Source organism: Onychostruthus taczanowskii, unplaced genomic scaffold, assembly GCF_017590055.1.
Source record: "Onychostruthus taczanowskii isolate IOZ18803 unplaced genomic scaffold, ASM1759005v1 scaffold3, whole genome shotgun sequence".
Lineage (NCBI taxonomy): Eukaryota > Metazoa > Chordata > Aves > Passeriformes > Passeridae > Onychostruthus > Onychostruthus taczanowskii.
This window is the reverse complement of record NW_024500349.1, coordinates 5,957,336-5,972,327: the sequence shown is the minus strand read 5'-3', so window position 1 is coordinate 5,972,327 and position 14,992 is coordinate 5,957,336. Positions and strand designations below refer to the sequence as shown.

At 36.8% G+C, this 14,992-nt stretch overlaps 1 protein-coding gene across 2 annotated transcripts in view; it reads right to left on the bottom strand.

The window, feature by feature from the left end:
• LOC121338197 (macrophage mannose receptor 1-like) overlaps positions 1-14,992 on the bottom strand; it is a 51,636-nt gene that overhangs the window by 22,995 nt on the left and 13,649 nt on the right. For both annotated transcript variants that reach the window (XM_041408915.1, XM_041408917.1), the window contains exons 6-11: positions 13,853-13,999; positions 9,309-9,491; positions 6,104-6,261; positions 3,266-3,379; positions 1,852-1,967; positions 387-535 (exon numbers count right to left, since the gene is read on the bottom strand). In XM_041408915.1, coding sequence (XP_041264849.1) covers positions 387-535; positions 1,852-1,967; positions 3,266-3,379; positions 6,104-6,261; positions 9,309-9,491; positions 13,853-13,999 — 867 coding nt within the window. The remainder of the gene's footprint in view (positions 1-386; positions 536-1,851; positions 1,968-3,265; positions 3,380-6,103; positions 6,262-9,308; positions 9,492-13,852; positions 14,000-14,992) is intronic.

Here is a 14,992-nt window from a genome sequence, read left to right as displayed (position 1 = left end):
CATGCATGCTGATATCCCACACACTCAGAACATGCAGTGAACAAGCGTGCTGTGAGATGTGGCTGAGCAGGCAGGACTTGCAAGGAGGGTCACTAGTCCTGCAGAGATTGCTCCTCCAGAGCAGTACAGGTGCACACTTTCCCAAAACAGCTGTAAATCAGAAACTTGATCTCAATGAAAAGTTTCTTCCCAGACTCATACTAAAAACTCATTTCAGCACTAGGCAGGAACTTACCAGCCTCATTGGGTTCTTGGGGAGAGCAGCCTGATGTATTTGAAAGTCATTGTCCATTATGTCATCAAGAGATCGCTAAGGAAAAATCTTCAAGCAGTGAGCAATTTATTTCAGGCCTTGGACCCATTAAACAGCACAGAGTCACACCTACCAGGCATTTCAGAATTCCAGTGTGTAAATAAGACAGATTCACCATTAGACCACTTGAATGTTCCCTTTTCTTCTACATCTGAAAGTCCAATCCAAAAGTATCTTTCTTTTTTCAGCCCAACCAGGCTGGTCAGATAGGCTTGTTCATATCTGTTAAAAAGAAATCAGTCAATAAATTAATACTGTTAAATTCATTTTTTAAGGTTGCAAAAGGCTTGTTATTTTCTCAGAATTACAGCTGCACCTTCTTGAAAGCCTAGCTTGAATGGATCTTCTTTAGCAAAGAATATAACAAAACCATTAAATAATAGGTATTTTGTAAGCTTCGATGTCAGAGTATTTTGCTTTTTCTCAGATGCCCAGTGAATAAGATGGCCTAATCTTGGACTGACAGGAAATTGATGGTAAAGAAGAAACCTGACAGTCCTTATGTTTTATACCACTTATTTTGTGAGTTTCTAGTACTCTTGTATTTCATTATTTCTTGCTTCAGACAAATCCAAAACTGAAAAAGGAATCTCAGCATTACTGAAGTTAAAAAAGTAGAGGCTAAAGTAGTATGGTACTAAATTATAAAACTAAGAAACACTGTAAATTAGATCCAATGATTGGGCAAGTCAAGTTATATCTAGCAAACAAACCTACGTAGAGGTAAAGCCTGTCATAGCTCACTATGGTGTTTACACAAATATCTCTTAAGAAATCAGAGCAAATAAAAAAAGTCACCTCCTAACAAGGTGTAGTCAGAAGGCCACATTAATGTTAAAACATTTTTATGGCAGCTGTAGTGCTGTTTATAGAGCCACCATTTGTGACAGCTGGAGCTCTAACAGTAGAACATACCAATTTTGATTATATAGAAACAAATAAGAGATTGTGTAAAGCATCAAGTCATCTAGAAGTTTTTTGTTTCTTAAACTTTTTATTTTTCCTGTATTTCACATAGAGTAATGTGCACCACTTCTCCAGAAATTTTGCACACACTGAACCTGGACTGTGACAGATTTTCAGGTACCAAGCACTTTACATAATTTCATTTCTCATTTAATCTTTTAAAAGTACCTCAATTCAAAGACCAGATAGTGGAAAACTATATGATCTTGCTCATTTGTACTACTTTTTGAGAGGAATTCAGAGCCATACCTCTTCATTTAATAATCAAGATTGGATTCCATATTCCTTACTCAAGTTAGCCACCACAATTAAGAAGTAGAAGATATAGTTCTGCTTTTATTTGACAAAACCATCTATATCAATACTGATTTCACAGCCATGACTTACTTTCAGTATTAAACAGATTCTGCGATTTGAATTTACATGTAAAAACTGTGAGAAGTTCTGTATGGGCAGATAGCTGTCCTCTGAAGCTAGATTTTTGCCCAGTCAGAGTCTTTATTCTGATATGTAGGTCATGCTAGAAGTCGAATCCTCATGTGACCCCCTCAGACAAGTAGATGCTTACATACCTGTCTTCAACTGTTGCTAAAAAAGCCTGATGCCTTCCACAGGTTTGATTTGCTTGAGAAAATGTTACAAATGTATTTCCAATGAAGTAACAATAAAAACCATGTCGTTTCCAGCCCTGTCAAAATAAATGTGAAGAGATCACAAAGGGAAAGGGAAAAGGAAAGGGAACCAACAAAACAGAAAACTCATTTATACCACCATTACCTAACCACTAGTCAAAGGAAAAATGTAACTGAAAAATTCAGAGTGGAAGAAGGCAGGATCAAAGCTTTTTAGAATTTTGTTTCATAAAACAATTTTTCATATCTAATTAATTTTCAATCATTGTATTCCATTCACAAAGGGATGAGAGGTTTTGTTGTGCACTTTTTGTGCTCAGAACAGGATTACAACCAGCACATAGGCATCATGAAATCATGAGGACAGTCTTGAAAAGCAAACTTCAGCTTGAATTTTCAGAAAGGGAATGACACCTCAAACAATTTTTTTTATTCTTAGCTAACATTAAAACTCACTCCCAAAGTTTTGTCACTCAAATATTGTTTACTCAGGAACATACTCTCAGAGAACCTTGCTGTGATCAGCTGCAGTTCACAAAAAATTTCTTCTGATGATTTTTAATTGCTCACTTTTGAAAGACTTTTTTTCTACAAGCAAGCGCTTAGTTCTGTAGGCAATGTAAGTATGAGGAACCCTTTATTTCCTCCAACACTTGCAAGCATTCCAGGCAATATTTACAAATACTGGGAATAATCATCAGAGACTTTTTCTGAAGTTGTGTAAAGCAGACTTGGAAGAAAAGGCAATTTCTTCAAGGAAAACAAATACTCAATAAGATTTCCTATGGCATAATAAATTTCAGTAGGTTTTAGTAATTACTGGGTGTTATGTCATTAGAAAGCAAGCAAGTAAAAAATAGATCTGCTGACAATTCAGAAGAAGCACAATAGATTAATTTTATTTGGCCAGTGGTAATAAGCTATTCAAAGTAGAAAGCACTGCCAGAGACCACAGCAAAGCCCTGAGAACAGTATTTAGACAGGGACACCCTTCCTGCTATGAACAATTTTTTAGAAAACTGTAGCCAGAGCTGAAGTGCAGCTGATGGTACGGGAAACTCTTTAGGGAAGCTTGAATGCTAATCAAGGATAAATGGTCTGCTGCAGGGATAACAGGTTTGAGATTTGGTTTAAGTTCTGGAAAAAGAAAGTGAATATTAAGTGCCAAATGAGAGTCATAGATTAGATTTAGTCATATTTAGTCATTCTGCCATAGAAATGAGAAGGAAAACTCTTCTGATTATGACGAAACATAACTTATTTTTCATGTTTTTTTCTGCCACCTAGGTGGCAGTTTATCTTTTTTATCATTCTTAGCAGCTTATTTAGATCAGACAGCTTTTTCTTCACTTACTCTCTGACAGCCCATGTCAATAGTTTCCTCTTCTGTAGGAGCATCTGACATAGGTTTCCTTTTACAGATGTAGCCAATTTTCTTTTCACAAGAATGGTCTGCCCAAAATCCATCCTGAACATACAAACAGAACCTCAGTCAACTGGGCTTTAATCTCAAAAAAAAAAAAAAAAAAGCTGGTTTATATTTCCAAGTATATAATTTTATGCTAGCTTTCAATAGAGAAAATCCTTCTTCTAAGATTCTACTTCTAAGTACTTCTAAGGTACTTAATTCCAACATCATTCCTATCTCACTTCTTCTGGAGCTGATTTACCATTGACTTACACTTTCTTTGATTATTTACTCTTCTGAAAAGCAATCGCTTGTTAGTGACTGCAATGTACCATCTTTACAAAGACTGTTGATTTAATAATCATGTTGAAGGAAGGGGAGATATCAGCTATCCCCAGAGAAATACAGCTCTAACAGCAAAAAAACAACACCAGAGGACTGCATTCCTTAGTTAATACTTACACAAAACTTTGAAGATGTGAAAAATTCTTTGTCAAAGTTAGAATTAATATTCCTATTCCTCATACTGCAGGTTCTCAGAAGAAACAATGACATTCAGTGGGAGTTGTACTGAAAGTAAGGAACATCACACCATGTTCCCAAAATATTTTACGTACATTTCGACTGAACAGATGAACTAAGATATTAGGAGACAAAAGGAAACTTGTGCACCATTCACCTGTGCCTTGCTACACCTTTACAACTGTAATTTCACAGCAGTTGATGGCAATATCTTTTTTTTTCCATTTGTTTTATTCTTAAAATCTCCCCTCCCTGCCAAAAATGTAAAATAATAATCATGTTAATACACAGACACTTGTGTATTAACATGATTATTATTTTACATTTTTGGCAGGGAGGGGGGTTTTAAAGAATAAAACTTGAATATTCCAATTTCTCAGGACACTCAACAAACCCTGCTTCCAGCAAAAACTCTCCCAAAGCTCAACACTTGCCTACAACAAAGCCATAGATGTTCACCTGGTGCTTGTGTCTGTCCTATGCTTACTGCAAGGAAAGTCCATTGGTTGCTGTTACATCATTCCCTACCATGTCTTTCTCATACGGTGGCAGACCCTTCAAATAATCACCCAAATCTCTGACCTTCTCAGCCTGGGAGAAACCAGCTTTGCAAAACCTTCAGACTTCTTCAACACAGGAAAACCTACTCTGAAGCTGTGGGTCTCTGTAGGCACAGAGTTTGTGGTAATTGGGAGTGGGGCTGTGGTGGAACCTCATCCCCAGTGGGCACAGCTGTGAGCAGCAGGTGAGCACCACTGACAGCAATGAGCCTGGAGTGCCCAGGGCACTGCCCAACGACCAAAGGGAGCAGAGGGCACACAGGGGCAATGCATTCACGTGAGGGGTATAAAAGGTTGGGCTAAAGAACAAGAAAGGTAGATGTTTGAAGCCTTCTGATGTGATAGGATGTTATTCTCTGTGGGCAGATACCTGGAGCCTTCTGATGAGGTGTGGTGTTAGTCTGCATGGGTTGAAGCATTCTGTTATTGTATGTGATGCTCTGCGTATCCTGGCCATCTCGACTGTGACCGATGTTGTGACAGGTCTCTGGTTGCAGGAAGAACATTTCCTGCCTTTCTGTAACTATGTCTTCAGTGGGAAGTTCATGCAGTAATTTCTAGATACTCCTTACCGTGTCTTATGAGCTGCCTTTTGCAAATGTATCTCTGTTCTCTTATTTTCTCGTTAACTAAACCCAAATGCTTCCTTGGAAAAGGTGATGGTACAGACAGGGCCAGGCTTTGTTCCATAAAACTAAGTGATAGATTCAGATGGCTTCCACCAAGGACTGATTAACCCAAAAATGGGTTAATCAACAATGTTTCCGTTGTTATCAACAATGGAAACATAAATGTACTTAAGCAGGTGAACGTCAACAAACTGAGAAGGTCAACTTGTAGTTGTGCATTGTTAACTTTACAAAGTAAGAAAATACCTTTGGTATGGTACATGCTTTTTTTCCTCCTGATAAAATAGGCAAACTCTAAAGGAGGTGGTTTGATACTTTTAACTGTCACAAAAAGAGATGCCTGTGTACATCAACACAGACTGACTTTTATGCCCAGTGTTAGCTCTGTTCCTGTAATACTCCTAGGTCACTGATCATTGCCAGATTCCAGAAGACAGTCCTTTCAAAGCAGCCTTTACACTGTAGGTATAAAGTCACTCAGGAAAGGCTTTCACTAATGCCACTGCTACTTTACTACTTTCCTCACAGGTCTTCATGTGCAGTGTAGATACACTCATAGCAATTAAACCACCCAGATCCAAGATTTATAACTTTGCCTAGAAAAATAAAATTAAGATTTCTATTTTCTTCTAAAGAGAGTACTTCTCTCTAGCATCAATAAAAATTGCTTGTGCATTTTTTCACAGTGAATCCCATACTCAGTCAAAACAAAAGCCAAACATATCCAAAATGTCCCTTTAGCTTCCTGAAGAAATACATTTACATGTTTGTCTGCTTCCTGGAGTAATTATAAGATTCTTTTAAAACTCCACATGCACAAATTCAAATCCAGAAGTATGGATCTTGGGGGGAGTTGCCACTACTTGTCTGCTTCTCAGTGAAGACACTGAAATTTTCTGGAAACCTCAAACAGAGATCCTTCCTCAAAAAATTAATTCCTGACTCCAAAATAGGCTGCTTCAAGCAGTAATATCCCCATTTTCAAAATTATTTTTTATTTGCTCTTGCATAGAAAAAGCTCAAAATATAAAGGGAATCATAAGACAATTTAGTCAATAGCTGTGGGACTTTACCTTTCCCTTCATAACAACACAGTCCTCTTGTCTGTTGTTTGCATGAGTGGGTTCTCCACGAAGCCACTTAGTGTAGGTGACAGGGGTTCCATCACTCCATTCAAAATACATCTGAACCTTGAGGTCATTCAACCCAATCCACAGCTCATCAGATGGCTCTAAAACATACAATTAGCAATCCTGTCACATAATGTGAAATTTCTTCTTTGTAGAAAAGAAAAAATTTATTCTCAGGAAGTTGACAAGGCAGCCAGGAAATTAGGGTTCTCAGCCTCGTAGAGGTCAGACTGATTCTCATATACCCACTCCAGTCATCAGGAAAGGCCACTTATCAAAGTGGCAATAAAATAAGGGTGTTCAACTTCATAGAAACAGCCAAAATACTCCCTTTTCTGAGTTATATTGCAACACAACTAGGTTCATGTTCTTTTCTGAATCAAAACTCTTTTAACAAGGTATGAATAAACACCTAAATAAAACATTACCTCCCCTTTTCCTCCTACTTTTAGTATAGTGAAGAAAGAAATGTCCTATTTTCTAATGCTAAGACACCCAGTGATGTCTTTTAGAGCTGAAAACCAGAATACTTGCAAGTTTTTTCCATTATGTGTTCCTATATTTTATTTCAGAGTAAAGTGAAATTACTGTGATTGTTGGATTCACTTTACAGTTAAAGGAGTTAGCTGTTGGCTTTTGGCTTGTAGGAAACAGCAGAGCCAGTCAAGAAATTTGCTTCACCCTATCTGTTTCTGAGAGGTTTTCCGTTCCGGCCGACTGACACTGCAAATGTCACCCTTGCAGCCGGTCACTTGAATGACAGAGAGAGTCAGTTCTCTGTGCTTTCTCCTACCCTCCCTTGACTCTCTTGCCTTTATTACACCTAAGCGTGATCGGCCCTCATAGCTCATCCATAATTTCTTACCATCTCTCTACCCCTAAGCCCTCAAATTCTCAGGCTCCATTTTCAAACGCACACCTTTACCCTTTCTTGCAGACTGCATTTCATGCTCAGAAGTCTCCTAAAATTACATTTCAGAGCCCTTGTTTAAATTGTCTTCTGGTAACACGTTGAAAGCTGATCCAATTCTACTGCCCATCATGCTCTTATTCCCTCCTTGCCCACTGCCATCCATGCTCTTTAATTTATTTTTTGTCGAGTTACCTCTTAAAATCTTCCTGTCTGTGTTTACTGAGCATTTAGCACAGCAGAGACATTGTCCATGCTCAGATCTCCTGCAATGGTGGGCTCACACCATGGTAATATGAATAAACAACATTCTTCAACAAAATAACTACATCAAAGCCATTTAATAAGCCATGTAAAAAAAAGCCAGGAGTCTCTTCCTACATAACATTTTTTCTCTCACTAGAAGAACTGCTGCTTTTTTTGCAATCATCTCTACAGCTGTATGACTAAATACCAAGAGAAGGATTTTTTTCCAGCAGTTTTTAAAGCTGCTTCCCATTCTCAGTCATGCACTGGGCCACATTTGTGCCATGTCACATGCTGGACTTCCGTGTAAACATCCAGAATGCACTTCTTTATTCTTCATGTTCCTCTCTAAAGTTCTCCTTTGTGGGTGATGCCAACAAAAGCTCAGCTACCATGACAATATTCACCTCATTGTGCCCCTTCTTCCTTTGTTTTATCATGGGACTGTGAATTGTTTGGCACAAAGATAGACTTTTGTTCTTTCTGTACAGCAGTGGTCTGAGGCAGACAAGATTTTTCTAGTCACTGCAATACATGGCATTCTCCTCTCAGTAGTGAACAAGGGTCATCTGACACAGTCATAAATTGTCGTAAAAGGCTTCTTTAGTTACTGCAATTTTACTCCTCTGAAAAGAATGCTTTCAAAATAGTCTGTTGCATCTAGTGTGTCATTTATGAGAAGCCTCTTTTCCTTCAGGATTATTTGCCTTTCATAAACACTAAATTTTACAAAAACAGAACAGCAGTTAGTTCAGGAAAGGTCTTTGGAGGAGGTATCAAACTATGAAATAACCTACTTTGCATATGTAAGGTGAAAATACAACTATTTCCTTTAGAACCTAACTTCTATCAAATGTCCTAATATCTCATCAAGAGGTTCCATCTTTCCTAAGGATATCTTTTGAAAGAGTAAAAGTTTTGTGAGAGAACAAGTCACTCTTTCAGGAATGTGAAGATAAGCACAAGTTGCTGTGGAGGTAGCTAGGATACAAAAGTAAAGCATATCAGCTGTTTTATGATTTCCACTCCAGGACTGCTGCTATGCTGCAGCTCAAAGCACACAGCTACACTTTAAGTGAAGGATAAATGAACTCATCTTTACGTGGCACTGAAAGCACACATAGGATCAGTCACTGCCAAGAAGCACGAGTAGATGTGAACCTGCTTCTTCCATGGAAAAGCAGTTAAGTGTTCCTTCATGCAAGAGCAGGCTCACGTAAAGCAATAGCCACGAAATTGCCCCAGAGTCAGCATGGCTGCGTTCTCCTAATGAACACATCTTGCACCTGCAGGCTAACTTGCCTTGTAACTGCTCAAATATGTGCTCAGAAATCAATACTGTACTGTATTTCATATGGGGCACACCTGAATCCATATACTGGGACAGATGGATTCTTTTTTCAGGAGAAACACAACCAGCATGACTTGAGACATAAGGGCATGGCAGTGTTAATAATATGACACAGATCTTCCCAAACTGTCTTGGACCAGCAGACCTCACTTCCCCCCATTTATTTTTGAACGTCAATTGTAAAATCCTTTTATAGTATCAAAAACTTTTAAATTGCTTTGACCTATATGAAAGAAGAAAGGAAGGAGAAGCAGACCCTAAGAAATAAGAGTTTGGTGATAATTCAATTTGCATCACTGACCACAGCTTTTTAGTGGCTATAAAGCCTGTTTGGGTTTGGTGCTCATATCCTGTCTTCTTCTTTTTCTCTTATGTTCTTGTTTTCTCTGATTTTTTCGTTTCAAACTAAAGTCCTTTTGTGCTCTGTGATCTGGACAATTATAAGATATTATTATATACTCTTCTGTGTTTCATCTTCCTCTGATTTTTTTTAAATTTAAAATGTAGCTCCTTCGCACCCTGTGATCAGGACAATTAGTGTTTTTAAACAGTCTCCTCATTTTATTAGCAGGTAAGACACCTTCAAAACACCTTCTTTACTTAGTATATATAGATACATGTTATTGTGAAAAAATACTCACGGTACCCAAGTTGAGAAATAACAAAGCTGTATTCTTCAACATTATGGATGCTTGCCAGATCTCCATCCTCTTTTCTGCAAGATGTTAAGGCATCTTTCCATATTTTGGGGTCCCTATGAATCATGTAACAGTGACCAGCATATGACATCCATTGGTCAGGACACCTAATAGGCACATTAGTCTCTGAAAAGAAAAATTGCCATGAAGAGTTTCGGAATTCTGTTCTTAACTAAAGACTAAACATCACATCAGAAAATATTTAACAAAAAATTTAATCATAGATTTTCTTCACAAAGAACAACAGAGGTTAAAAATATGCACAGTGATAAAAATCTGCATGAATGATTAAAAGCTGAAGCTTCCACACTTTTTAAAGAACACTACAATTGCAAACAAGTGCTTTTAAATTAAAACACAGTTTTGTCTTTTATAGGCATGCATATATACATACTAAAATGTAAGGTCTGCAGAATGGTGCTTTATAATTTTTCTACACTGATGTCAGCACCTCTCTTTAACCCCCATGCTATATGTTAAGAACCTGACTTTACAATACATATTTATGAGAGTAATTATTTTTCAAAAAAACCTAGGCACAAAATGGATTAGCCCATCTGCTAGACTACTGAAAGAAATACCTGGTTATGCAAATCCTAAAAGAACCCAAATAAAACTATGGCATTTAGGAATCCTTTTCAGAAGCTTAACTGAGAAAATTATGTTGTCAAAGTAAACTATTTATGCTTAAAACTTGCTTTCAGAAGCTCAGTAGAAGAGCACCAGGGTATTGCCAACAAACACATTACTGCTCAGCAAACAATTCAACCTTGGGAGGAGTGCCATCCGAACATATAACAAACAGGATATTTCTGTTGTAGAAACAAATTATAATTATTGCAGCTCTTTATTCATAATCAGCAGATGGGTTTAGCAAACACCAATATATACAGTAGAATGATGACAGCAGGTTTTCAGAAATTCTGCTGGCAAAAAATTTGTATCTATCAGAAGAAGAAGCAAGGTGGTTTTTTAACAGTGTGATGTATCCCATAGAAATGTTTAAACAGGCACCCAAACTCACGACCAGTCAGTCAGGCCCTTGTTGCAGGCACACACTCTGTTTCCACTGGATGATACTGATGATTAATAGATACTTAGTGTCATAACACACATTGCTATTATTAACAGTACCTACTCTTTCAGACCTACAACTAAAAAGTGCCGGCACATTCTCACAAATTTTGAGTAAAACTAAACTTTTTCCCCAGGACAAGGGGCTCAATGACTGGTCAAAGACTTCTCAACTCTGCCAAAGGAGAGGAAAAGGTGAAATAGAGGGTGGGGGAACCCCAGGAAAACAAACTGAATGTAGGTGGTGATGTTGGGAGAAACAAGAGAGCGCAGAGGTGACAAACGCTGCTGTAGAAGTTAGTCTGATGCTTCGGTCAGCCGCCTACTCCTCTACCTGCTATCAGCTCTGAGCATCTTACAGTGCTCTGCCACAAATCAGAGAATACTCAGCATCAGCATATCCTTCTGCAAACTACAAACACTGCACAGAACAGAAATCAGCAGTTCCGACAACAGCCACAAGACAGAGAGTCACAAAGGTATTTGTGTCTCAGTGAGTCCTTGAGCAGCTCTTTTTCAATTGGATGCAGACTGTGACAATATTACTTGCTAAACACTAAAGCAACTATGGCAGGAGAGCAAAGCTTTTTCTTGTAGACTCAGTAACAAGAGGGAACTTATTGCAGGCCACGAGAAAAAAAAAATAAAAATAAAAAAGGCTGTTGATGGTCTAGTTTCTTTGGTGTAAGTCTTATTGAATTACATTGCTGGGGATTTCTTAGTACTAGAAACTCTTCAGTTCTTCATTTCAGCTACTCAGCAAAAATTAACTCTGTGCTTCCCCATTCTACTTTTAAAGAGACTAGTAGACAACTCAAAGCGGTCCAGTGTACTTTTTCATCCTAATGGAAACAAGTACTACTCCCTGGACATCATTTCACTTAAACAAAAGAAGCAATGCAAAATATCACAAATGAAAGGTAAAAGATAATATTACGTTAACATTCAAACAATATTATTCCAAATGTCAAGCTGATAAATTTATTGGCCTGTAACTGTAGAATAGTTATTCCTCAAATGTAGAGCAAGTACTCTTGTGAAGCTGACTTTCTTGTAAGTTTGACTTTCTGAAGTCTGAAAACTCTCACAGTGCTTGACTCGTGTGTTTAAAAGGGTGAAAACACTAGCTGAAGTCAGTCTCATGATTCTAAAATTCAAATAACTCTCTTAGACCCCTCCTATGATGGTCTGATAAGACACAGATGCACAGCATCTCAGCAATAACAGTAAGAGCATTTACCCCATTATAACTGAATATTTAAAGCATTTGTAAACAGTATTTTAGGATCACCACACTTTTTTGGCTTGGGATGAAATCTGCGTTGGCAGTCCCTTGGTGGAGGTAGATAGATAGACAGCCTTTCAGCATTTTGAATTTGAAATTAACACATTTCTGTTAATACACTTTGCTGGGTTACAGAACAAACGCTCTGTAGCCCGAAGATAGTTTGATGTACAACATGATGTGGCCCCCTGCTGGAAAAAGATAGCTTGTTACAAGAAGAAGAAAAAAAACAATCCTGCAGGTGTTTGCTTTGTGAAAATCCATCTGTAATGAAAACAAATTCTGTAAAGATTTTTCCCAACTTTGTTTTGAATGCAAGTATGATTACATTCTGTTGTAAAACGTTCCTCTGTCCCACATACTGCCCTGTTAGACACAATTTCAAAGGTTTTTCTTTGTGTTTAATGTCAAGTGAACAATATATGAAGCGCAGGTATGAATTTGTTTTGCAATTAATTTATTTCTTAACTCAGGAAAACATATTCAGCCATGAGTTCCTTTACACCTTTAGAAGCTGAGGGCACCTAACACCTTGCATGATTCCATGCTTATTCCTTTTATTACTTCCCCCCATGGGACATTTTGGAAAATACTTTATTAATTGAACTACTGCCAGTCTCTGGTTTAGCTGTCACAGTGTTTACTCAGCAAATTCTGTTTAATTGAAAACTTTTTTTCTCTTCCTTTAAATTGCTGGTAAACTTGGAGGTGGGGGTTAGCAACAAAAGCTGAATGCAAAAGAGAGTAATGACCATTAGACACACACCTCCCTCCAAAAAAAACCCCTGAATTTAAATATAAATAATATAGCAGCCAGTCTTAAACTGATATTATATTTATAGGCACCAGTGTGTCAGAACTGATGTATGAAACCTGAAAAGCTGAGTGGTAGCCAGAAAAACAACCTAAAACAACCTATATAAATGAAACTATTTGGGTATCACCTGTATACAAATACTAACAAAACTTTACATATTAAATTAAGAAATAATTTTAGCACACATTGAAGTATTTCTCAGCTAAGGCAATGAACATACTTGATTTCAATATCAAATCAATTTATTAATATGTATTTCAATGTCTAATTAATGAGACACCAGCTAATTCTTGATTTTTCTCTTTGCAAAAAAAGCAAAAAAAAATGAGGCAGAATTCTCTGTCCTAATTGTTTTTAACAGGACTGATTCTATATTGGTAAAAGCAGAAAAAGTATTAAAAAACATCAACTGTTTTTTAAGCCAAATATCAAACACTGATTTTCCGAAACATCTGTTTTGGATGTAGTAGTGATGCATATTAATAAATGAACTGGAAATCTAGTTCCAGTTTAGCCTTCTGCTTCTAAAGCCTATACAAAATAATATCAGAGGATTTAAGAGATACAGGTATGACCTGGAAAAAGAAAGGAACTCAGAACAGAAAGAAGGAGTGATGAAACAAAGGAGGAAGTTACAAGATGTTTATAGTACACAGATAATAAGGAAAGAGGTCAAAATAAAGCCTATCTCTCTTCTGTCTTTTTAAAGTACATGAGGCAGGTTCCAGAGTTATATTTCTTCTAAAAAGTGTATATACATATATAATTTAAATAATTTCATAAAGAATTGTATAAGTTTTTCTATGTATACAAATAATGATTTTTATATTTCTCTGTAAATATTTCTATATTTATAAACACATAGATACATTAAAAATATCTAATTGAAAAGAATTTAAAAACATTCTTCTGCTCCACTACTGACTTGCTGCACTTCATAAGTAGTAAAAATTACAGGAAGAAGTGGATTGGTTTCATTATGTACATGTGGCTTTAGACAATTACATCATATAAAAAACATTAAATTAATTTTTTATTATTTTATAATCAGAATCTCACAGTTCTGCTTGGCTTTGGAAAAGAGTTCTAAATTGCAAAATTGTGGAGTTCTCAAGATGATTGAAGATTATTACAGTAGATAGGGAGGCTAGAGCAAAAAGTACACACTGTTTACTTTTAGAGGGAATCTTGGTCAAACCACAGTCTACAGAGTCCTTTGCTTCATTTTACCACATGCAAGAACACCTGTTCCAGTTATAGGTAAAAACACTGGTCACTAAGGATTTGTTGAGGGTTTATTACCAAACCTACCTCTAGGAATAATGAAAGAGTCTAAAGTAGCATTTCCTCGCTTACAAATATAGCCAAGTTTCTTATCACATTCCCAGTTCTCCCACTTAGCACCTTTGCCAGGATTCAATGCACCACAGATTTTTCCAGGTTCTGGAGAAGGATGGCCTTAAAAAGAGAAAGAAAAAACCAAACAAACCAAAAAACTACCACCACAAATCTCAACAGCAACATAGTATAAGCACAACACGCTCATCCTCCCGACTCTCACATTCCCTTCTGGTCCACTCTTCAACCATAAAATGCATTAACACAAAGACAGCTGCGGTACTCGACGGTCCTTTAGCCTCAAAGGGGAAGTTCATTCCTTTAAGAGAAAATTTTTCCACAGCAACCACAAGTTGCAAGTTCATAATTTAACATCCTCTTTACATGTTCAAAGTCCTGGTAGAAGGTATTACAGTGTATGTGTTTATTTTCTTTAGGATTTTTATCTTTTCTAAATGGAGAATGTGTAAGCTCCAGAGGACAGTTTTAGACTTAAAAACTGTTCCATAAGCTAGTCAAATTCTGTACTTGGTATGAGAAAAATAAGAATTTATTTTGCTGATGTGAACTTCCTCCTAATTTGTCTAAGCAACATGACAATATCAAGATATTTGTATATTTTTTGTTAGAGTTGGTTATCTTCTTTCCATAGGGAAAATAGATATGCTTCAAAAATACAATTTTAAATTGTTTTATTGCACAAAGAATTTCAGCTATTAGCAGCTAGATCACCAAAATGTCTAAGCAAAATCCATTTTGTTTAAACAGTTCCAATTTTTTATTTATTTATTTAGGGCTAGTGAGATGGAAGAATATGAAGTTTCCACAAATTCCCTTAAAATATGTTAATGGAAAAACAGCCAGTTCTTAAGCAACCAGTGTAATGGGGATGAGACAGAGAATGGCTGAGCCAATGTAAAGTCATGAAGGAGATAGCACAAATATAAAATATCTTATATGGACATAAGAGTAGAGTATTACCTTTTAATGAAATTAAGGACTGTAAGGACTTAAGGATAAATGGAGTCCATTTTTGTTACACCAAAACCCATCTTAGCTATTTAATTTTTTACAGTACAACTGAGAGTTGTCTGCAGTTTTAATAATCATGAG